At 43.6% G+C, this 24274-nt stretch overlaps 1 protein-coding gene across 1 annotated transcript in view; it reads left to right on the forward strand.

Moving 5' to 3' along the window:
* Positions 1-24274, forward strand: part of ABHD2 (abhydrolase domain containing 2, acylglycerol lipase) — an 89678-nt gene that overhangs the window by 53883 nt on the left and 11521 nt on the right. The window contains exons 6-8 of the mRNA XM_010955060.3: positions 12020-12203; positions 21132-21224; positions 24038-24148. Of these exons, the coding sequence (XP_010953362.1) occupies positions 12020-12203; positions 21132-21224; positions 24038-24148 (388 nt within the window). The remainder of the gene's footprint in view (positions 1-12019; positions 12204-21131; positions 21225-24037; positions 24149-24274) is intronic.

Below are 24274 nucleotides of genomic sequence, written 5' to 3' on the forward strand. Positions count from 1 at the left end.
CAGTCAGTCATGTATTGAATAGCTGTCTATTTATGGACTTCATGTACTTCAGTACAAATATATTTGTCGACTTTTATTTCTAAACCCAATATTATTCATTTTTAATTACTGTTGCTTTGTAATATGGCCTAATAGCTGATAGGATTCACCCTGGCTCACTGCTTCTTCAGCATGTGTTTTTTCCCTCCCTGCATGTTTATTTTTTTCAATTGAATTTCAGAATGATTTTGTCAGCTTCTGTGTTGAATTTCCATACCAGTCAAGAAGGACTAGATTCTGTGGTGGAAACAACCCCCAAATCTCAGTGGTTTAAAGACAGATGTATTTCTTCCTCACACTACAAATCTTATATGCCCCATCACCACCCTAACTCAAGGACCCAGGGCAAAGGGGCAGCCCCAGCTGGAGCGTTATCCACCTCAGAGTGGAAAGAGCGTGGCTCTTGAATCTTCTGCCTGGAAATGATCAAGGTCACAATTTATTGGCCAAAGCACCTTCCATGGTCAAAGCTAACTTCAGTCAGGCGGTGGAGGGGCATTCTTCCTAGGGAGGGAAAGTAGATTTTGGTGAATCACAATTTTTAATAGAAATTTTAATGTATAATATGGAAAAGTTTATTTTTTTTTTCATTCCTGAATTAGTCTACTGCTTAGGTTTTCTTTTTTTTTTTTTTTTTTTGGTTTACAGTGTGTTATTAATTTCTGGTGTACAACCCTAGTGATTCAGTTATACTTCAGTTATACATACATGTGTACATATGTTCCTTTTCATATTCTTTTCATTAGAGGCTATTACAAGGTATTGAATATAGTTCCTTGTGCTATATAGTAGGACCTTGTTGTTTATCTATTTTATATATAGTAGTTAGTATCTGCAAATCCCAATTTATCTCTCCACTTTCCTTTCCCCCTCAGTAACCATAAGTTTGTTTTCTATGTCTCTGAGTCTCTTTCTGTTTTGTAAATAACTTCATTTGTGTCATTTTTTTAGATTCCCCATGTAAGTGATATCATATGGTATTTGTCTTTCTCTTTCTGGCTTACTTCACTTAGTATGACAAGCTCCAGGTCCAGCCATGTTGCTGCAGATTTTATTATTTTTTATGGTTGAGTAGCATATATATGCCACAACCTCTTTATCCAATCATCTGTCGATGGACATTCAGGTTGCTTCAATATTTAGCTATTGTAAACGGTGCTGTTATGAACACAGAGGTACATGTGTCTTTTTGAATTAGAGTTTCCTACAGATCTGTGCCCGAGAGTGGGATTGCTGGATCTTAGGCTAAGTCTATTTTTAGTTTTTAGTCTTTAAGGAATTTCCATACTGTTTTCCATAATAGCTGCACCAAACTACATTCCCATCAATAATATAGGAGGGTCCCCTTCTCTCCACACCCTCTCCAGTATTTATCGTTTGTGAACTTTTTAATGATGGCCATTCTGACTGGTGTGAAGTGATACCTCATTGTAGTTTTGATTTGCATTTCTCTGATAATTAGCAATACTGAGCATTTTTTCATGTGCCTATTGGCCATCTGTATGTCTTCATTGAAGAAATGTCTTTTTAGGTCTTCTGCCCATTTTTTGATTGAGTTGTTTGGGTTTTTTGTTGTTGTTGTTATTGAGTTGTATGAGCTGTTTCTATATTCTGGAAATAGTCAGTTGCATCGTTTGCAAATATTTTCTCCCATTCCATGGGTTATCTTTTTGTTTTGTTTATACTTTCCTTTGCTGTCCAAAAGCTTGTAAGTTTAATTAGGTCCCATTTGTTATTTTTTCTTTTATTTCTGTTGTCTAGGTAGACTGCCCTAGGAGAACATTGCTAAGATTTATGTCAGATAATGTTTTGCCTATGTTTTCTTCTAGGAAAAGTTTATTAGTATAGTATTTTCTCATCCAGGAACATGGCACTTCCCTTCAAGTCTTCCCTTATTTTTCTGGTAAAGAACTTCTCATTCCCTTTGTGGAGGTCAGTGGTTATCAACATTAGAAATCCCCCTGGGAAATTCTAAAAGATACCAATGCTGGAGTCCGGCCCCCGGAGTGTAAGGTTCCCCGAGGGTTGAGAGCCATAGATGTAGATCTTACACGTCCATTATTTCCTCTTCAGTTTTTCCTTTTAACTTTTTATTATAGAAATGTTCACAATATACAAAAGTAGAGAGAATAGTGAGATGAACCCAGAATCAACCTCCCTGCTAGTGCCTCGCGCCTGCTTAGCCCATAGGAGGTGTTCACTTCTTCTTAGAAGGACAGAGGTGAGGGATGTGGACGTAAGGTGATACTGTGCAGATTAGTGTATCTCAGACAGGTGTGTCTTATGGTTATGTGACCTGCCCTTGTGCAAACCGTGCTGCCCCTGGAGCAGATGGCAGGCCTTCCAGTCACTGTGGTACCCTTTTGGCCTTTTGAAACTGTGATCTTGACCAGAGGCAAACTAAAGAGGGCATCAGTGTGAAGCCTTCATTCTTCTTTTCCTGTTCTGCACCAGCTCAGAACTCTCTTTCTGAGAAAATTGTAAAAGACCTTTTCCCACTCATCAAACTAACTCCACTGTAAACCACAGAGGCGCTAATCCCTTGTTGTTGGGCGTCTTCGCTGATGGGATTAGAAACTGTTGAAAACAAATCTCTCTTGAACAGAAGAATTTCTAAATGGGATATTATACATTCTTGTGACTGAGAATCCTTCATGCTGCCTTTGAAAGATAAATTAAGGAAAATCCTGCATGACAGCAGTTACCACTTATCTCACACTAACAGTGCCAGGCACGCGCTGAGTGTCTCTCTTCCCTTGATCCTCCTGATGCCTCAGAGGTAGGTGTTGATTTCCCCACTTCCCGGGCTTAGGGAGGTTAAGTACCTTGCCTGGGGTCACACAACAAGTAAGTGGCAGAACCAGCATTCAAACTGCGTGATTCTTAACCCCAACTCAGTACCACCTCCGCCATGGTGTTCATTTTCTATTTAGGATTTTGCGTATTAGAATATAGGGGAGCAGGGAGACAGTCAAGCGTTTAAAAAGATCTGTCGCTGCTATGGTGGTAGTGGTCATTACTGTTTTTATTAGTAGGTGTTGCTCACATAGCACTTGCTGTGTGCCAGGCACTGTTCTAAGTACTTTATTGGATGTATTAAATCAGTCACCCCCCACCCCTTTACAGATGAGGAAACTGAGGTTCAGCCAGGTTGAATAACTTGCTCCAGATGGCAAAGCTGATGAGTGGACGATCCAGGTTTCCAGCCCAAACAGTCAAGTCCTGGAGCCCAGGCTTTTGAACCACAGCCTCCATTGCCTTTCTGTGAAAGGGGCTGTGTCCTGCTGATACTTCTGAGGAGTCAGGAAATAGTTCCCAGTCGGATGCATTTTAGGTTTAAAGCAAAAGAGCAGCCAGGAGCTTCTCTGAGCCACAGAAATAGGCCTGGTGGGTTTGAGCTCTGGTTTTTGTTTATCTCACATCCTGCAGACATTCATGGGGCCAGATCCTGTGATGAGAATACAGGCTGGAGTCCAAGTCCCTGCTTTCTTGAAGCTCCCAGTCTAGTGAGGAACCGTTCACCATGGAAGAATCGGGGAAGCAGTCCCCATCAGTCTGCACTTACGGCTGGGCTTGTCCCAAAAGAATACTTACCAACAGGAACCTTTTTGAGGACAAGGACCAGATTTTCGCTTTCAATTTTTACATTATTTTTTGGTTAATTTCCTGCATCTAGTGCCTCACTTAGAGAGAAAAGAAAATGGTCTCAAATGATTTAAGTTACTTTTTCCTGTGAGTTAAAACAGTGAAGTGGGCTCTTCCCTTATTTTAAAACACTTGACTCTCTCACATGAGGCATCAAGCTGAGAATAGGGGCCTGAAATCATAGCATGATTGGCGGAGGAGCTCATTAGTGTCCAGCTGGGTTTAATACTGGAATTTTTGTTTTTCAAACTGTCTTTTGGAACCTCAGTGTAAGATCAGAAAACTTTGCATTGCTTAGATGGCAGCATTTCTGTTTTAGAAGGGAGGGAGGCCCTGTACCTGGGGCAACCATATAATTTAGCATCCCAACTGGGTCACTTCTGTGAGTGAATAACTGCATCAGAATAACAGACATACTCCAGGACTCTCTCAGGCAAACTAGGATGTCTGGTCACCCTGCCATCCAGCAGGCTGTAGAGATCACCCGTGATCCAAGACATCTTGCCATAAGGAGTTGAAAACAGTGATTTTTTTTTTTAAGACAGTGATTTTTAAGGAACTTCTACTTTGTTTTTACTGCTCAATCTATCTAAAGATATGTGATTAGATCATGAACACAGATGTTTCTATAAGCTTGTCGTATCTACCACTTATGTGGGCTCCATTTCGAATCATATTCATTATTCCAGATGCCAGCCATGAACTGTGTTCCCTCTGTGATGGTCAAGTGTTATAATGGCAGAAGGACATGGTGGGAAGAGAGGAAGAGGAAATGGGTAAAGAGAGAGGAAGAGTTGGAAAGTGAATATAATGAATTTGCAGAAGCTCAAGCATCTTAGTAAAACATCTGGCAAGACCATCTACTGAGAATCACCAAGCACTGAGATGGTGCCCAGGGGCCCAGAGTTAAGGGGACATGTTGAGGAGTAATATTGAGAGGAACTGTAGAGAAGAAGCGTTGACGTGTCTGCATTTTTGGGATGAGATCTGAATATTTAACCTTCAGCCAGAAGAGGGCAGTTTTTGGCATTTCTACACCTAGGGAAACAAAACCAAAAAAACTCATTTGTGAAAATCTTTGTTTCAGAGATAAGGGCAAGGCCAACTAATATGGTGGGCAGAGGGCTCTCACTTCTATTTCTAGAGCTGTTTTCTCCCTAAGTGACTCAACTTTGCAATAGCTTGCCCACAGCTCTAAAAAATGACTCATCTTCACTATGAAAATGACAGGGGCTGCTAGGCTCCCAACTACCCGCCAGCGAGCCATGTTGCTAGCCTGACCAAATCACTCTCTTGGATTAAATTTAGTGGGAAAGATATTTAGGTACTTCTTTCCTGTCCCCTGCACAGTCACACTGGCCCATATTGTGTGCTTCCATTCCACATGATTCAGACTTCCTTCTTACCCAGCTAACATTGTTGGCACAGCCACCATGTGCCTAGCATGGATATAGAGATGACTCAAAGTCTCCATCCACAAGGAACACCACGTCTCTGTGTCCCTGTATTTGAACCTACTTAGTCATGTTAGTGCCATTTGGGGAGAAGTGGCTTTTGAAATAATAGTTTTCAGGCAGCCTTAGCCTTGTCTTTGTTTACGAGTGGGAGGTACAAGAAAAATGTCTTTCCTGTCCTCAGCAGTTTGCTTTTCCAAGATAGTCCTGTAGCACTCATCTCTCTAAGGCTAGGTTAGTGTCTCATATTTCATCTTTCCTTAAAAAGCTGCTGCAAGATTAGATACCTAAATCTTGTTACTGATGCTAATCCTGTAAAGATTAAATACTTAGAACCTCATTAAAATCCTCCTAATATTAAAAAACAGATCACTGTAGCTCTTAATAAAAGAGCCCAGGTAGGGGTTCCCAGACACTGAGGGCGTTTGGTAACTGACATCAGGTGGAGACCCCAGGAAGACCCAGAGTCTACCAGAAGGCTGATGCCAGAGCTGGGCAGAGACCACATTCTTGCCTTTTCCTTGCCTGATAGAGATGGCAGCTCTTCATGAAACACTCAATAGCTTGTCCAGGATTAGGCAGGGCTCACCTTTTATCCAGATCAGAAGTGCTTGGATTTAAATTGAGGCTCCCAAAGTGCCTACCCAATTAACTGTAATTGCTCCTCAGTAGTATAGCAAATCTGAAGTTACAAAATCCGAGGTTTTTTTTTTAATTGAACTGTAGTCGATTTACAATGTTGTGTTAATTTCTGGTATACAGCATAACAATTCACTTATACATACATATTCCTTTTCATATTCTTTTTTATTATAGGTGATTACAAGGTATGGAATATAGTTCCCTGTGCTGTACAGTAGGACTTTGTTGTTTATCAAAATCCGAGTTTTGTTACTGCCCCAGTGACATCTGAACATCTCTTCTAAGTCTCAAATAATCAGTCTCAAACCTGGATCAAGATAGATAGGACTAAAAGGATCCGGTGGTGAGAAAGTAAGACTTTTAACAATTAAACAATAAATCCCGGCAGTACAATTACTTTCATAGATGTGGGATGCCAGGCAAAGGACGTGGGCTTTGGGGTTAGACATGGTCCAAAGCCTGGTCCTCCCTCTCACTCACTGTGTGAGGTTGGGGAAGTCATTTTGTCCCTTTAAATCTGCTTCCTCATCTGTGTTTAGGTTCCTAGCACAGGACCTGGAACATAGTACATCTTTCCCATTCATTTAGGTGACAGTGATTGAGTACCTGCTAAGCGCCTGGCCCCACAGATACAGTGGTGAATCTAACAGAGGTTCATCCAATGTTAGAACAAAACATAAAGATATAAATAATTAGCCAAGGGATTAAAAAAACTAGGCAGTAAGAGGATGGTATAGCTCAGTGGTTGAGTGTGTACCTAGCATGCACAAGGTCCTGGGTTCAATCCCCAGTGCCTCCATTAAAAATAAATAAATAAAAACCTAATTACCTTCCCCCAAAATAAAAAATAAATAAATAGAAATCAGACAGAATCTCAAGGAAACAGTGGTAGTAACTTATTGAAAATAAGTCCCTCAGCACCATGTCTTATGCATGAATAATGTCCCCATCACAAGCTGCACAAGTCACTGCTCCAGCATGAGAGGTATGTTGGGTGTATTTAGCATAGTTAAAACTGGTCTAAGGAGATTTACACATCTTTTTAAGAAATTATTCTTTATTTTTACTAGATTTTTAAACCAGCTGGATTTTTTTATTGAAAAGTGAAAAATATATACAGTAAAAACATTCAAAAAGTGCAAACATCTATATACAGTGAGTCAAACTGTCTCCCTCCCACCCAAGCCCCTGGTTCTCCTCTCCAGAAAAGCAATACCTGCTACAGTTTTTCAGCAAATATTCAATCAGGTATGTGTGCGCATATAATCCCTTTAAAACCCAAGTACACACAGGAAATGTTGCCATCCCACTGCCCCATCCCTGACTTTGTCCCTCAGTAAGGTGGCTCAGAGTTATTCCAAGTCAGCATATCCAACGCCACGTCATTCTTTTTCACAGAAATTTAACTAGTCCTCTACTGATGGAAATTTAGGTTGTTTCCAGTCCTTTGCTGCTACAAATAAAACTGTATTGAAAATTCTTGCACATATATCTTTGCACACATGTGCATATATCTTTTCACATATCTGCAGTATGAAGTCCCCCAAAGTGAAATTGCAGGACCAAAGGTTTGTCCTTTTAAAAGCATTAAGATGTTACCACATTGCCTTCTAAAGGCTATCCCAGTGCCTACTCCCTCATCAGTGGATGGACCAGCGAGCCTTTACTCATACCCTCCCCAGTGCTGTGTATTGCAAACTTGTTGATCTTTTCTAATATGGGCAGTGGAAAAGGACTGAGAACTGTTTTAATTTGCACTTATTTAACTATGAGTGACATACAGCATCTCTCCAAACTGCCCTTTTAAAAGACAAAAGAAACAGAAAATTGAGGATTTCACCTACCTTTCTTGTCAACTTGGACAGTGATTCTCAAAGTGTGGTCACTGGACCAACACCACTTGGGCACTCGTTAGAAATGCAAATTCTCATCCCACCCAGACCTCCTGAATCAGAAACTCTAGAGGTGGGTCCCAGCAATCTGTGTCTTAATAAGCCCTCCATTTAAGCCTGACCCCTAGAGTTTTTGATTCAGTTGGTGGGGTGAGGCTGAAGAACTTGCATTTTCAACAGCTGCAGGCATTGCTAATGCTGCTGGCCTAGGGAGCATGCTTTGAGAACCAATGAATCAATGCAGCTTTTCTGATGCACTCTACAAAAAAGATTACCAGAAAGCAATTGTATTTAGGGCTTTAAAGTTGTTTTTGTTAGGAATTTGATGGACCCAGAAGAGGCGCCTGGTTGGGTTGAGCAGGGGCTTGCCCCCTGCGGAAGCCTGGCTATGAGAAAATAGTTTGGAAAGGTGCTGCCAGGCTAACAGCCCTGCTTCAGAAGCTTGCAAAAGGCAGAGCAGTGCCCCCATGTGTGAAGGTTGCTTACTGCAAGTGGAAAGGGAAGTCTGTAAAGGGCTGGTCCAGAGACAGAGAGCATGCCTTTAAAAAATGCTTTCTCCTGTTGATCTGAGCCAGAGAGATCCTTGTTCCCTAGACATGTGGTTCTCAGCCCTGGTTGCACCTTGGAATCACCTGAAAATCCTGTAAAAAGAACACCCATGCCCGAGTCCTACCCGCATATATTCTGACTTAATTAATTTGGGAAGAGCCCAGGCATTAATATTTGTTATTGTTTTGCAAGATCCCTAGGTAATTCTAATGTGCAATCAGATCAAAGAACACTACTTTGGAGAAAAATCTAGGAATCTAGATTGGCCTTTTCAAGTGTTAAGCTACAATTCCTTGCTTAAATGATTTTTTTAAATTGTGGTAAAATACATATAAGATTACCATCTCCATCATTTTTAAGTGTACGGTTCAGTAGTGTTAAGTACATTCACCTTGTTGTGCAGCCGATCTCCAGAACGCTGTTCATCTTGCATAATTAAAACTCAATATCCATTAAACAACAATTCCCCATTCCCCCTGCCTCTGACACCTGGCAACCACCATTCTACTTTCTGTCTCTATGAATTTGACAACTCTGGGTACTTCATATAAGTGGAACCATACAGTAGTTGTCTTTTTGTGTCTGGCTTATTTCACTTAGCATAATGGCCTCAGGGTTCATCCGTGTCATAATATGTGTCATAATTTCCTTCCTTTTTAAGCCTGAATAATATTCCATTATATACATGTACCACATTTTGTTTATCTATTCATCTGTTGTTGGACACTTGGGTTGCTTCCACCTTTGGCTATTGTGAATAAAGCTTCTATGAACATGGGTGGACTTAAATGATATTATTAAAAGAAAAAAGAATTAACAGACATAATAATAGTTAACATTGAATGCTCATTAGGCCCTGGCCTAAGCCTTTTACCTATGTCTCTTTACTCAGTCCTGCAAACAACTCTGGGAGGTGTTCACTTTTATTACCTCCATTTTACAGATGAGGAAACAGACCCAAAACGGTTTGGTAACTTGCCCAAGTTACTTTCCAAAGTTCCCTCAGGATAAAAATCATTTGGAGTGTTTGTTAAAAGTACCCATTGCCAGACTCCATCCTGTTCCGGCAGACTTTGAGCCTCCAGCAGGGAGCCCAGAGAGTACAGGATCTGCTTGTCATCATTGGGAAGTTGGGAGCATTTGGGGCCACTAAGTGGGCCTACCCTAAGCAGTGTGAACACAGAGATCTTTTACTTACCATGAGGCCAGACTGCCTCATTAAGGCTGTGTTTTTAAGGCCACTTAATGGCCTAAGAGAGGTGAACAAATATCTCTAACAGGATTTGTGAATTTTTTATTTGTTGCGTGACTGAGTAGCTGTGATGTCAGCTGAGTGTGTTTGAAGATTGCTCTTTAATGTCACATCTCCCCATTTTAAACTGAGCATTCATTCCCTAGAGAGATAACATTTCTTCTATTGCTACCCTTTTAAAAAGGGAAGCTTGAATAAATGACCTAGGTAGGGACAAAAGTCTGGCATTTCAGATTACAAAGTTAAGAGTCAAGGTTCCCTCTGAACCAGCATTTGTTCCTTCAGGAGCCATTCAGAGGTTCACCAGGACCCATTCAGAGGCCATCAGAATCCACTCAAGGCATCAGCTATTTATTGAAGGCCTATTTATTGAAGGCCTGCAGGGTGCCCCAGACTCTGCTGGGTGCAGGAGGGAGAAATAGGAGACTGGATCTCTTACATCTCACTGGAGAGGGAGACATGCTCCCTTCTCAGAGTGATGCCTGAGTCTCTCCATGCTGTGAGGGGTCAGCTCTTGGCTCCTAGTTTTTCCCTTAGTCTGAAGCATCTTTTGCCACCTTTCGAGCCTCAGGAGCTCCCAACACTTTGAGATTGTGATCATCGGTCAGTCTGGGGGATCTTGTCTGGAAAGAGGCATGAGGGGGCCTTCAGGAGCATCAGGAATATTCTGCATCTTGCTCTGCACAGTGGCTACTTGGGTGTAAACGTGTAGCTTCATCAGTTGTGCACCTTCCTGAGTGTATGTTATACCTCATTAAAAAATAAAAATAAAAATGCAGTGTGCAGTTTTATGTGTATTGTTACACAGTGGCTCCAAGACACACATTGTTAAAAAAAAAAGGTGCTAAACAGTATGTTTGCTGCCATTGGTATTTTTAAAAAGAATATAAGAAAGAACCTTTTACCATATCTTTTAATTTGAATTTTGTGCCATGTGCATGAATAACCTACTCAAAAAAATGTTTTAATGCATATTCCTGGGCCTGGCCCCCATCTTACCACATAAGCTTCTTTAAGGGTAAAGGCCAGGGATGCCCATTTCTAACACCCTCTCCAGGTGATTCGATGTGCACTGTGGGTTGAGAACCCCTGCATGAGGTTGTGCTGGCCCAGCCTAGGCTGTATCCTACTGTGAGAGGAAGGTAGATGCACAGGGGAACTTGTCCAGGCTCAGAAGTTCGTGTCCCCATGGTTTGCAGGTTAGGGGAGGAGCTGTTCAACTCTGTTAGGGATGGCCAAACCTCTGAACTGGATTGGATCTAAGTGGGAGGATGTGGGACAAGTCTGTTTTCATTCCTTTTTTTCAATGAACAAAATCTGGACTGTCATCCTGCTGGTCTTTCTTAAAGATGCTTCTTGGCAAAGTCCCTGACTTTCCCTGGTAGGTTTTATTTTGTCTCCCTGCAGAGTCAGGTTGGGCCTTAGAAAGATATGATGAATCCTTTCATGTGTATGACCACTAAGCTCCTCCTCTTAGCAGAGCTGCTGAGACATAACACGACTTCACCAACCTCCCAAGGGGATACCGATTGACATCATCTCCCCTGGGCAAACTGGGTCCAAACACCCTCTCGTTCAGAAGTCTCCTCTGTGTGTTTCTGAATAGGTCTGCACCCTGTCCCTACGTCACCAAGAACCTTTTATCCTATTCCCACAGAGCATCTTGGCCATCCCTCTGGACTGAAGTTTGTCTTCCTTTCTTTTCCCCATGCTGACAAGACGGTCCTGTAAATAACAGCCACTTGGTACTTTTCTTAACACCGTGAATCACTGTACACAGGGGTATAGCATCCTATTTTGTAGCCTAAGAAGCTAATCCCAAAGAGAATTGCTCTTGCTTTTGTTTACATCTGTGTGCGAACATATGTGCTCGTGCACACCCTGAATATCTGTTTTGATTTCCGTGAGTATCCAGATAGATTTCTCACAACCCACCTTTAAAAGAGCATTGCCCATGTGTTTGAGCCATGGTCCCTTTCCTCATGGGCACTGCTAATGCTGTGTTTCCTCTTATACGGAGGGGCATCTGGGAACATCTCTGCAGGTAGCCAGAAAGAAGTCTGGACGTACGTGTCTCTCTCTAAACACACACACACACCTATACAGTCATCCCTTAGTATCTTTAGGGCATTGGTTCCAGGACCCTGTGAATACCAAAATCCCCAGATGCCCAAGTCCCTTACATAAAATGGTGTAGTGTTTGCATATAACCTAAGCATATCCTTTTGTATTCTTTAAAACATCTCTAGATTATTTATAATACCTAATAAAATGAGAATACTATGTAACTAGTTGCTGGTGCATGGCAAAGTCAAGTTTTGCTTTTTGGAACTTCCTGGGATTTTTTTTTTCCTGGATATTTTCAACCTGTGTTTGGTTGACTCTGCAGATGTGGACCCAGTAGTTACAGAGGGCTGGTTGTATCCATAAATATTTCTCTCTCTCTCTTAATATCTTGACACCCACTTAGTAAACCTTCAACTCACATTTTCTCCAATTTTTGTTGCAGCTGAAATGATTGAGTGGTCTTCCCTCTCTGCCCACAGGCTGCACCTGGGAATTTGGAGCCATGGTAAACTACATCAAGAAGACATATCCCCTGACCCAGCTGGTGGTCGTGGGCTTTAGCCTGGGTGGTAACATCGTGTGTAAATACTTGGGGGAGACCCAGGCCAACCAAGAAAAGGTCCTGTGCTGCGTCAGCATGTGCCAGGGCTACAGCGCACTGAGGTGAGTGATTCTGGCTGTGTGTTCCCACGTCTCTCTGCCATCAGGTCCTCCAGGTAGCACTCATTTACTGAGATGCACAGTCACCAGACACTGGCCCATGGAGATGAGGGGAAATGCTGTGGCATACTGAGCAGAAGTTTCTGGGTCTTGGAGTCACCTCGTTTTACTTCCACACCATCCACTGGAGTTGTCCTACCAGTCCCCCTAAGCCGAGGATATGCAGATGTATTTGGGATCAGATCTGTAACTGAATAAGCCAAAGCTCCCCCTTAATAGCTACTGTTTCCCTTTGGAGTCTCTGTGAGATGATATAATCTGATCATACTCCAGCAGTTCTGTGGAACTGTGGGTTTATGAAAACACAGGAGACTTGGCAAACCAGCGTCTGAGAGCTGGGCCTTATGATCCCAGATTCCTTCTATTTACCAAAGAGTTGAGTCTCAGATGGCATCTGGAAGGGATCTGTGATTAAAAGGAAACCATTTAATCTGTGCCCTCACCTTCAAATTGTCATCTCTCTCAGGCATCCCAGAATCACACAAAAGAGATGCCCTACTGGGTAAAGGTTTACCTGTCCCCTCAGTCTCCTGCTGACAGAACCCTGCAGGATGAGTCCTAGGAGGGCATTATCCTCTGCTCTGAACCACCTCCACCAACATCAGTGTTTTCCTAGATCACTCCAGAGTCACCACATACACACACTCACACATACTCATCCACACATACTCATACACAACTCTCCAGGTTCTTCACATGCGTTCATATTTTTTTCTGTATTTACTCCTTATGATAATGTCTTTTGTATTACAAATGGGTATGACCAGTTATTAAAGATCTCTTGAAGAAATCCAGAATCATACAAAAAAGTGAAAAAAAAAAAAACCTGACTCCCTGACTGATCCAGTCTAAAGTCAAGCAGCCCTTATTGTTAATAAATGAATCCTTCCTTTTTGCCTCACCTATTATTTCTCATGGTGTAGTTTAAGCCTATTTTGTCATTTTCTGATGGATAGAGGCTATTTCTAAAAATATCTATTACTGGAATTTGAAGTCAACACACCCAAAGGGCAAATGAAAGCTCAGAATTCAGCCTCTGCTTGAGCCTTAAAGCTGGCCAAAAAGGAGAATTTAAATGTACCCAAAAGTAGACATGAAACATATCCCTGCTGGAACCTTTCCTGAGTTCCGGGGCCAAGGCCTAGGTTCCAGTTTTCCTCACCTGCCCGATGGGGATGACAATAATAATAAATAGTACCTCCCTCACGGCACCATTGTGAGGCTCAAATGAGTGCAGGCATATGAACTACTTGGGACAGAGCCAGGCACGTAGAAAGTAAATCAGGAACTCTTCATTATCATCATTACTCACTGTAATATGATAAGTAGGTCAGTGGATCACAAAGACCAATCTGGTGAACTGGTGACTGCCTCACTTCATTAAGAATCACCTGGAGAATCACATTAGAAATAAATTCACTTTCTTGGGCCTCACCCCTGGAGATCCTGAGTCATGAATCTGGGGCATGGGGCCAGGAATCTGCATTTGAACACATTTCACAAGTGACTCCTGAGATTTAGCCACGTTTAGTAGTTACTGGGCCCAGAGACCTCAGTGGTCTCTCCAGCTCTAGTATTGCAGGACTGAGTTCCCTCATCTTCCTGATGGGAACTCTCTCCTTCACTCCCTTCCGCACTCTGGTGAGCCAGGACATGCACCTTTATCTTGGCTTGACTAGAAATATTCAATTCATAGCCATTACGTCACCAGAGTTAACCAAAGTCCCATCCTTCCGGTGACTGGGATGATAGAGTGGTGAGCAAAGGTCCCCCCCAGGACCCAGGGAGCAGGGCCTGGCCGGAGGCCCTGCCTGCTCTCACCTGACAAGTGGTCCAGGTTTTGGCAAGCCTTCTAGCCTCTGTCCAGTCGGGCTCACTGGAGTCCCTTCCTCAACCAAGTGCGGTGAAATTACTGTGAACACTGACTTTGTGTTTAGAGAGCACTGGATTTGATAAGCAGGAGGATGTAGGACCCATTTGTTTTCATTTTTTCCAACGCACAGAATCTTAACAGCTTCCTTTCGTTTTGCTGCAGCAGCGCCATCTGCTGCTGGCCAGCGCATAGACCCACACGTCTGACGAACCAAGGTGTTCAAACTAAGGCAAAGGTTTAAAAGCTGGGAAACTAACCAGCAGCTGTGAGGTGCTGTACATTTTGCAGACATGGTCTACTTACTCCTCTTTAAGGCCTCAGAGCTCTTCGTACCCATAGTTACTTATTGTCGCATTAGGCTCCTGCAGAGGAAGGAGGCAACTTTATCCCCTAGAGCTCAGACAGCTAAGGCTCGGGCTAAGATCCCATGACCCTACGCACAGGAACGGGCAGCAGGTCAAAGCAACACCATCACCCTGTGTGTGCTGGAGCTGCTGGGGGCTCAGGTCCCCTCAACATTTTAATGAGTTCTACTCGCTGAAAGACAGTGCCTTACTTTCAACCAGTGTAACCTTTTCTTTTCCTGCCAAGGCTTGAGGGCGATGAGCCTTTTCAGCACGGGGATGATGGCAGCCATGCTTCCCTTACGCCAAGGTGGAGCAGGGAGGGCTCGCCTGCCTCTGCAGGGGCCACACAGGAGTTCATGCTTCTGGTAAATCTCTCCTAGTTGAGCCTACAGACCACTGGTCAGTGATCCATCCCCTCCCTTTGGCTTCTGGCCCCAGGCGTGCCCCTCCCCGCTAGCCACAGCCCCTCGTAGGCTCAGAAGCCAGCGCCCGCTTGCTGTAGTTAGTGAAGTAGCTGCTGTTAAACAAGCCCACGTTTGCCGACATGCCGCACCAGTGAAGGAAGGAGACAAGTGCCCCGAAACTGCATGGTATAGAGCTGACTTAACACGTTTCCTCAGCACAAACAGCTGCCGGCTAACCCTGGAAACATGTGTGGTCAGACTCAGCCTAACTCTCTGGTTTAATCAATCATTTGAAGCTGGGCCCAGTCCCCAAGAGGGTATAGAGAGGTTTTCTTTTGCCTGCATGCTTAGGCTGAACTAGCTGGAGGTAATGACCTCTCTGCAGGTTGGCCCTGCCTCTGGAGGACAACCAGTTGCCAGCCTGGAGCCGCCTTCTGCCTTAGTCTCTTGGGTCCAGAGGTGCCACCATCTTCCTCCCAGAGGCCACGCTGTTTCAAGGCTGGTCCTGGTGTGGCCTCCACTGCAGCAGGACTCTTCTTGTAGGGCCAAGTTAGAAGTAGCCCACGTGTCCACCAATTTGGTGGAAAACAAAGCTGCTTTTATTTTTTTTAATTAAGAAAAATCTATAAAATGACAGACTGTGTATATTAAAAGTAGTGGAGAAGGCAACTATGTAAAACTCTGTAGGGAGAAGGAAATGGGGAGTTGTCATTTAATGGGTGTAGAGTTTCATATTTTCAAGATGAAAAAGTTCTGGCAATCTGTTATACAACAGTGTGAACGCACTTAACACATATGAACTATACACTTAAAAAGGTTTAAGATGATCAATTTTTGATATGTGTTTATTACCACGGGTTTTTTTAAAAAAATTTTAATGATTGCATATGGGTAAATCCTGGAAGGGAATCCCTTCCATCCCCAAATAAAAATAATTGTTACATTGTTGTGGGAAAATATTTAATGTACTTTGAGATTTCATTAGCATATTATTTTCAAGGTATTTTTTACTATTGCCTCAGACCATACTTAATAAATTCACCACCAATCTTAATTTGCAGGGCCCCTGCCTTCTTTGCTTTTTTTTTTTTTTTGAATATTAGAGTCATGCTTGCCCATCCCAGCTGTAGAGAACCTCTCTCTCTCGTTCTCATCCTCCATATTTTCTCAAAGACCACAGGAGAGCTGTTCAGTATTCTCAGTCTCTCAGCACTCTGAGATGTAATTTATATGAGCCAGGAGATTTGAATTCCTTTGGGTGTTAGATGCATTCTTTCCCACGTTCATTCTCTTCTGACTTTAATTCCTTTTAATTGGTGCTTTGTTCACTCATTTTGCAAGGTGTGAGTTGGAAAGTTGAGCTTTCTCTAAGCAGCACCCCGGTAGCATAAAGTGGTTGGCTGGCTCAGCCATTTCTTGCCTAATTGACTGCTCTGAGTGTAATTGTAGACCCCTGTTTTGTTTGGACCCTCTTCTAAGTGATTTAAAAATCCATCTCCTTGCACAACACCTTTTAAAATTCTTTTAACTGTGCAGAGAGAAATCTCTCACCAGCAGATGGCCGGGAAACCAGTATGGATAATATCTTATCATTTAATGTTACATCAATTAGAAATAAAGGCATTTTAAAGGAACTTTGTTTTGATATAGATAGGTAAGTAGATCGATGGATAAAATTCTTTAAAAGTCCATACACGTTAGTATGGAATAAGACTCCCAGAGAAGCCGTACTTGGGGTACTCTCCTCTTCTCATTTGTGATCTCAATGACAGAAACACTTTTTGAGGACTTTCAGGGCGCATCATCCCTTTTGGAGTCATCCTGGTTCTTGCTGAGTCTATGAAACCTGCCAACAAAGTTCACTCTGGATTATACAAAGGTTTCCTTCCTGTGATTATGACCTGGCTGCGTTCTCCCCAGTTCCACGCGTCTCTCAGCTGGTCTCTCCTGGTGGACTAGTATCTGGCTCAGCCTGGGGAGCACTTCCTGCCATCCCTTCTCTCTTCTGGAGAACATAGCTGTCCACAGGGAGGTCAAGAACTTGAAAGTTCTCCTGCGTGGCCATGTAAAGGATTCATTCAGTGTCTGCAGAGCTGGAGTCCCCTGGATTTGGTGCCCATTTTGTGGTTTGCATCAAAAAATGAAAATTCATTTCTTCCATCTGACCTGGCAGATCTCACCCAAACATTTGCCATATGTTTTTCCATCTTGGTCTGTGTTTTCTTGTCATATAGCACTTTGCTCCTTCTCTTTCTGAAAGTTTACCCTACTTTGAATAGCTGCACAGTGTCCATCACAGGATTCTTTCCAGTCCTGGTCCCATCTTAGCAAGTCTAACTGATACCTCTGAAATCTTACAGACTCCTGAGTTAAGTTCACCTGTATGTGCTCTTCCCATTGGCATGTCAGTATCTGAGACTATAAATGTCATCTTTCCCTCCCCTTTCTTTCCCATTTGCTCTCATGACACTGCTATTCTCATCAGCCTGTCAAAGCTGAAGTCTGTCCACCATGGTACCCTATGTCACAGTCTCATCTGAGTGTTCTCCCCCTGCCTCCACCATAATTCTCTTTAAACCTTCTTGATTGAGTCATCTGGTTCCCAGGTGGACATTCTCTCCATCCTCATGAGTTTCATGCCCAGAAGCCTGCCTATCCCTCGAGGGTCTTCAGCCAAGGCCAGAATTCAGACCCATTCTTAACATTACCAGTTGGCCAGCTCCCCACTCACCACAACCACCCATCTACGGAATTCATCCACCATTAACAGAAGCTGTGAAAGGACCCCGGGGACACCAGGGTGGCCTGTGGCAGGCCTGGGATAGAACTATAGGTACCTCAGTCATAGAGCAATCTAGGTGTGAAAATTCCTCTAGTTCAACCTCCTGACTTGGCAGATAAGGAAACTGAGGCTTGGAGAGATGAAGTGGCTTCTACAGTTTAGTGAACTACCCATTGGGGTTAGGCAGGCCCTAGTTCAAGTCTCTGCTCTAACTCTTGCCAGCCAGGTAGCCTGGACATCTTGCTAGACGTTCATCCCATTGCCAGCCCCAAGCCATGGCATGGGCTCATTTGCCTCTCTAGCCTGATTCTGTCTCCTGCCTCCTCTCACTACAAAAGCAGGGCAGATAAATTGGAGTTTGGCTTCGATGAGAGCTGCCTGAGTGAGGCTCTTGATGGAGCCGTATGTATAGTGGTTCCCGATGATCTGCTGGTCTTTTGCCTTCCCTGAAATGGTTGTTGAGGCTCACAGTTAACAGTTAAAACTGACTTTGATCTTAATTTTCAGTAGCTTATAGTCCAAAAGATTTTCTATTTTTCATCTTTTTTCTCCTCTTTCTTCTTCATCATTATGGAATGTTTTAGACACATACGAAATAAAAGAACTAGGATATTGAACCCTGTGTACCCATCACCAGCTTCAACCATGCTTAACTCTTGGCCACTCTTATTTCTTCTACACCCCGTCCACTCACCACTCCCTGGTAAACTGTATTATTTTAAAGCAAATCCTAGACATATCATTTCATCTGTAAATATTTCACTATGTAGCAGTAAAAGACTCAGGTCTTTTTCTTAAACATAATCACAATACTATGATTACACCAAAAATTAATAGTAATTCCTAATATCATCCCATTTCTAGTCAGTGTTCAGATTTCCTTGATCGCCTCATGGAAGTTTTTTAATAGGTGGTTTGTTTGAATCGGGATCTGCAAATGTCCACACATTACCTTTATTGATTTGTCTCTTAAGTTTCTTTTAGTCAGTAGGTTCCCCTGTCTTTTATTTCTTTTCCATCTGGTGGTGGTGGTGGTACTGAAGAAGTTAGGTCTTTTTTAAAATATATGAAATGAATATTTTTTAAATAATACATTGATCTTTGTTATGTTTTATTAAGCCACTATAAAATTAAGTTTAAGTTTCAGTCCCTTAATTTTATACCCCAAGGTGGTAAAAGACATCCCTTAAATATAATGAATGATAAACCAAAGATATGAGGAATCAATGGTAGCCAGCATTGGTTGGGTGAAACATGGGTCCCAGCTTCCTTATCCCAGTTCCTCCCTAAGCCCTGGGCCCCTGTGATTCCCCAGAGCCTTTCAGTGAGTGATACTTCTAGGATTATTTAGTCAAGAAATCTGCAGCACTGAAGCATCTTCTCTTGGCTTCAGTTTACCATCAGTGTCTCCTCCCTTCTCTGCCTCTGCAGTCCCGCTAATATGAAGGAGATCCTGACAAGAGCTTTCAGGAAGTCAGCAAAGGGAGAAATGGATGAGGGCAAGAGAAAGCTAGGATTTGGGGGTTATTGGCTCTCTGAGGAAGTGGCAGCTTGGGTCCTAGGTCAGAGGAGAGGGAGCTGTCCAGGCAGCAGGCTATGGTTCACGGGTTGAGTGACCCCACGTCCCTCCTTCCTCAGACCAAAAGGCAAGTGTCCACAGTCCTGCCTTAGCTGGGGCCCTGCCCACGGTGATCCAACCTGTCCTTCCTGGTCCCGCAGTGTTTGGGAGCCCTCCACCCGCCGAGCATTTATAAAATGGCCTTTAACCTTTGAAGGCAGCATTAATCTTCACTGTGAGCTTTGGCCCACGTTTTGTGGGCATGTCACAGACCATTAAATCCACAAACCCTTTCCCTTTTAACTTTCCACCAGCTTTTATTTTTTAACCGTGATATTATGGGAAATGTTTGCTATTCCAAAATTGAAGTGTGGCAGCTTTGAGGAAATTACTTTTATAAATAACTCCCTGGATTTTTTTTTTTTTAATACCTACGAACCACCCTCCCTCTCTCAAGAGTCCCCTCTCTGGCCATCTGGGAAATGAAACCAATGGATTCTGTGTGAGAATAGTGACACCCAGATTTGTGCCCAGGGTGTAATCAGGCCTCGAGACTCAGAAATCTGCCAAATGAAGGTTAGCATGGACTCCATGACAGCTGTGTTTGGGTTCACACCCAAGGGAAGAAAGCATTGAGCAGGGAGGTCTGAGCGGCAGCCCAGGAATTACCACATCAGTGTTTGTTCACCTGACACATGGGCAGGGATATCTGGTCGCAGAGGCGTGTAGAAGAGGCTGGCCGTGCTGTCTGCTCCCGCCGCACAAGGTGGTGGTGGCCGAACGTGGGCGCCAGAGCCAGGTTGGACTCAGCTGGACTTGACTGTTCTGGTGTGACCCAGGGCAGCTCTGTCCCTTGACCTCTGAGTCCATGGTCTCCTGATCTGGAAGTGGGACTGTTACCTGCCTAGTGACCCCCACTTCAGTAGGCCTCGCTGTGCCAGCTACACACACTAGCTCTAGAGGCCATAAGACTCATGGCCCCAGCAGCCATGCCTGGAAGGGGTCGATGGCCTCACTACTTCTTCCATTCTTGCCCCTTAAATGTTAAAGGCTAATCAAAAGAAAGCTCAAATTATATGATTTTCCTTTGCCATGCAAATGGCAACAAAAGAAGTGTTTTTTTCCTTTCCAATTTTTAAAATTTTATTGAATGAAAGATTGTTTAAGTTCTATAATGCTTTATGGGGGCGGGTATAGCTCAGTGGTAGACCTCCATTGAAAAATAAACAAATAAACCTAATTACTGCCCCCCCAAAAAAACAAAAGGAATTCAGCAGTATAGTGCTTTACAATTTTCAAAAGTTTCACGTACATGATTTCATATAATCCCATAATAACCCTTTTTCTCCCCTCTACCCCTATATTGCCCCTCCCCCTTCTCTCTCCCCACTGGTCACCACTGGCTTGTTCTGAGTCTGCTTCTTTTTCATTTTCACTAGTTTGTTGTATTTTTTAGATTCCACATATAAGTGATAAAAAAGAAATGTTTTTAGGTTTTTCCCTACACAGTCCTTCTCCGCACCCACCTTCCCCTTACACTCGCCTGTTGTTAAGCCAGGAACACTTGCTTCCAGGGTAGGAAGCTGAGTAGGGAATGTGCTCAAATGACAGTTGAAGCAGACTTTGGTACTGGCAGGTCCTATGACAACGAGAAGCCCAGGTGATGAAAGAGGGAGTCGGCAGGGTTACCAACCAAGCCTGTGGCCCCAGAGAGCTTTCTGGCCAGGGCCTCACATTCAGCGAAGCTGTTACAGCGTTTCTGCACATAGTTTGAGGACCACACGTTGAAGCCCACGTTCCAGCGTAGGGAGCCGGCCTCCCCAGCGGCGAGAGCCTTGCCTCCCGCCTGCACAGCCACGTCCTCCCCTGGACGCAGTCGCTCTCACTCTGGCTTGTGGTTCTTCCAGGGCCCAGGAAACCTTCATGCAGTGGGACCAGTGCCGGCGCTTCTACAACTTCCTCATGGCAGACAACATGAAGAAGATCATCCTCTCCCACAGGTGTGTGCCTTCCCTCCTCCCCTGGGAGACCCACAGGGCCTTTCTGAGCTTATTTCAGAGTCACTAAAAGACAAAGCTCCGGTTTGTCCAGAAAAAAAAAAAAAAAAAAAAAAAAAAAGTCAGGGATCGAACAGACTCTCAGCTGACTGCTTTGTGACTTGGTTAGAAACAAACTTGTCCTAAGCTACCAAGTTCACCAAATCGCTCTCTGCTTCCATAATTTTCAAATACTCCAGAAGGAAAGAGAAACCGGTTCTACTCCATTCTTTCCCAAATGAGGGCAGTCCTGAGGGTGGCTCATCATTGTTTAGGAAGCTTTCTTTTTAGGGTGCTTTTGAGCTTGGGGATCCAGAATCATTCTCTGCTGGCCCCTGGGGTTCTGACCAAGCAGCATTGTGGCAGGAGTCCAGCCACTGGTGCAAAGCATAGAGTCTGTGTATCCACCATACTCTTCCTGCCTGTCTCCTGCTCAGAATCCTTTGGTGGGTTAGCCCCTGACAAGTGCCTAGAGCAGCGCCTGGTCTGCAGTAGCGCTCAAGAAATACCAGTGATGATTTCATCATTGTGGTTATTGTTTGTGATATCATCTCTTTCCCCACACCTCCCTCCCCTTCCAGCTGGACTGGGCCCCTCAGAGACCCACATGCCCTCTGGTCTCTCCCACACCACTTCTGCCCTTTCTGAGAATGTCCTTCCCATCATCTCTGCTGGTCCAAACCCAGTGCATCCTTTTAGGTTCCTCTCAGGTGTCTGCCTCCGTGAAGCCAGCTCCTCCTCCCCCAAGTTGTTTTTCTGCCGCCTCCCCAGTGTGAATCCTGTGTCTTGAACTAAACTGGAAAGCACTGGAAGGCTTGATGTTTTGATTTCCCCAGAGCCTGGTACATAAGGGGCACTCAAAAAGTACAATTTTACAGGGGTTTTGACACCATCCTAGGAAAAGCAATCTAACTGAATGGTCAGTTTCTTACTCCTTTTTTTTTTCAGTGGTTAAAAGAAAATTTGGTACTAGGTGGCCAGCTGCACAGGAAGACTGGGCTTCCTGTGGGTGGGGTTCACATGGCGCCCAGGCAAGGCTGGCGCTCACAGGCCTCTCAGGCTGCCAGGCTGCGGGGAACGTCCCCAGACCTCGTGTTGGGTGGGTGGAGGACACAGGCTGGCTGAGTTTCCACTGAGCTCATGGTGTTTGAGCATCAATTGTGTGCTGGGCCCTAAGCTGGGTGTGCCTCAGCTGAGGTTGGATGGGTCCAGGGATTTGCTGAGGTTCCAGAATGGGTAAAACCAGGCCATCAGACACCAAGTCCAAGTCCTCTGTATTTCCACACCTCTGGAATGGAAAGTGGACTTCTCGCAGGGAACATTTGTTTTGCTACAGGGCCCAGTCTTGCCATTGATTAATTAGTCCAGAAGGTCCATCGTGTAATTCTTAACAAAATGAGAGAGTCCTTTGGATGTACTCTAAGTATATTTACATTTCTTAAATATACCATGGAAAACCAAATGTCTAATAGAAAACAGACTTATGGTTACTAGCGGGGAGGGAGGGAGAGATAAACTGGGAGTTCAGGATTTGCAGAAACTAACTACTACATATAAAATAAACAACAAGGTCCTACTATATAGCACAGAGAACTATATTCAATGCAAAAGAATATAAAGAGGAATATATACATGTATAACTGAATCACTGTGCAGTATACAAGAAATTAACACAACATTGTAAACCGAGTATACTGCAATAAAAATAAATAAATAATAAAAATGAAAAAGCCAAATGTCTAGAAATTTGGGGGGCACTTTTATTATCATTCTTTTCTCATCAGCATTGTCTGTTCTTTTTTCAAATTTTTTTCTAGTTTTATTGAGGTATAATTGACATACAGCACTGTGTAACAGGGCACTTGAAATTGTGAATTCTATCCTATACGTATGTAACCCTAATACTCTTTTGGGAAAAAAAAATTTAAGAAATTTGTTCCTCTTCTTTGGGAGAGGGTGTGAATGGATACCAGAACATTCAGTTTTCATAATGAATCTTTCCCACCATAGGGCCAAACCTCAAAGCAAACTCAGTGTTCCTTCAGCTGTGTGAGCGGGAGCCCTTGCTGGGAATGGAAGTTGAAATGTGCACATTTTGACCTCTACCTTTCTTGTCATCCTCTCATATGGATCTTTTTCTTACTGGAAATGATTACTCTTCTGAGTGCACATTAGCTTTTTAGAGCTGTTGATTTGCCCAAATGCTAAATGGGTAAACCATTATCTTCCTTGTTAAGTGACACAAACAGCTCATAAAGGGAAAGGGGTTTTGCCAAAGGGGACAAAAGTGTCAACACCAGTGTAAAGATAGGGCCTCCACAACTTTGGACTGAGCCCCCCTCCACCCCCAGTGTGGCTGATAGCCCACCCCAGGCCACAGTGCCCATCCTGAGACCTCCCAGCAGTGCAGGTTTTGTAATAGTCGCCTAGGCTCAAATCCACTCTTTAGTTTGTTGAGCTGCCCCTGAAAAGGAAAATAAGGTCTTGACGTTCATACTTCTTCAGTTATTCAAAAGTCAACAATGCAACCTTATCCTCTGGGACATTCTGAAGGCTAAAGTGATTTATTCCTAAGTTCCCCACATATAATTTGTCAAAGACTCTCTCCTGGCTTGCCTCTACTGTGGTTATCTATCATCTGCTTCTTTTAAAAAAAACTTTTTTCCAGCTCTACTGAGGTGTAATTGACAAAATTACAAGATATTTCAGTGTACAGTGTGATGATTTGGTTATCATCTGCTTTTTATTCTCTGTCTGCTTTTTTTTGTCTCTTCTAGGCAAGCTCTTTTTGGAGACCATGTTAAGAAACCCCGGAGCCTGGAGGACACAGACTTGAGCCGCCTGTACACGGCCACATCCCTGATGCAGATCGATGACAACGTGATGAGGTGTGCCCACGCTCTGGGGCAGGGTGCCAGGCGGGAGGCAGTGAACCAGCGCCTCCCAGCACCAGGGGTTTCCTCTGCCCGCTTTAGTGTTAAGGGTGAAGAGCATTGTTATTATTTTTTGTTTTT

The sequence above is a fragment of the Camelus bactrianus genome, chromosome 27 (assembly GCF_048773025.1).
Source record: "Camelus bactrianus isolate YW-2024 breed Bactrian camel chromosome 27, ASM4877302v1, whole genome shotgun sequence".
Taxonomy (NCBI): domain Eukaryota; kingdom Metazoa; phylum Chordata; class Mammalia; order Artiodactyla; family Camelidae; genus Camelus; species Camelus bactrianus.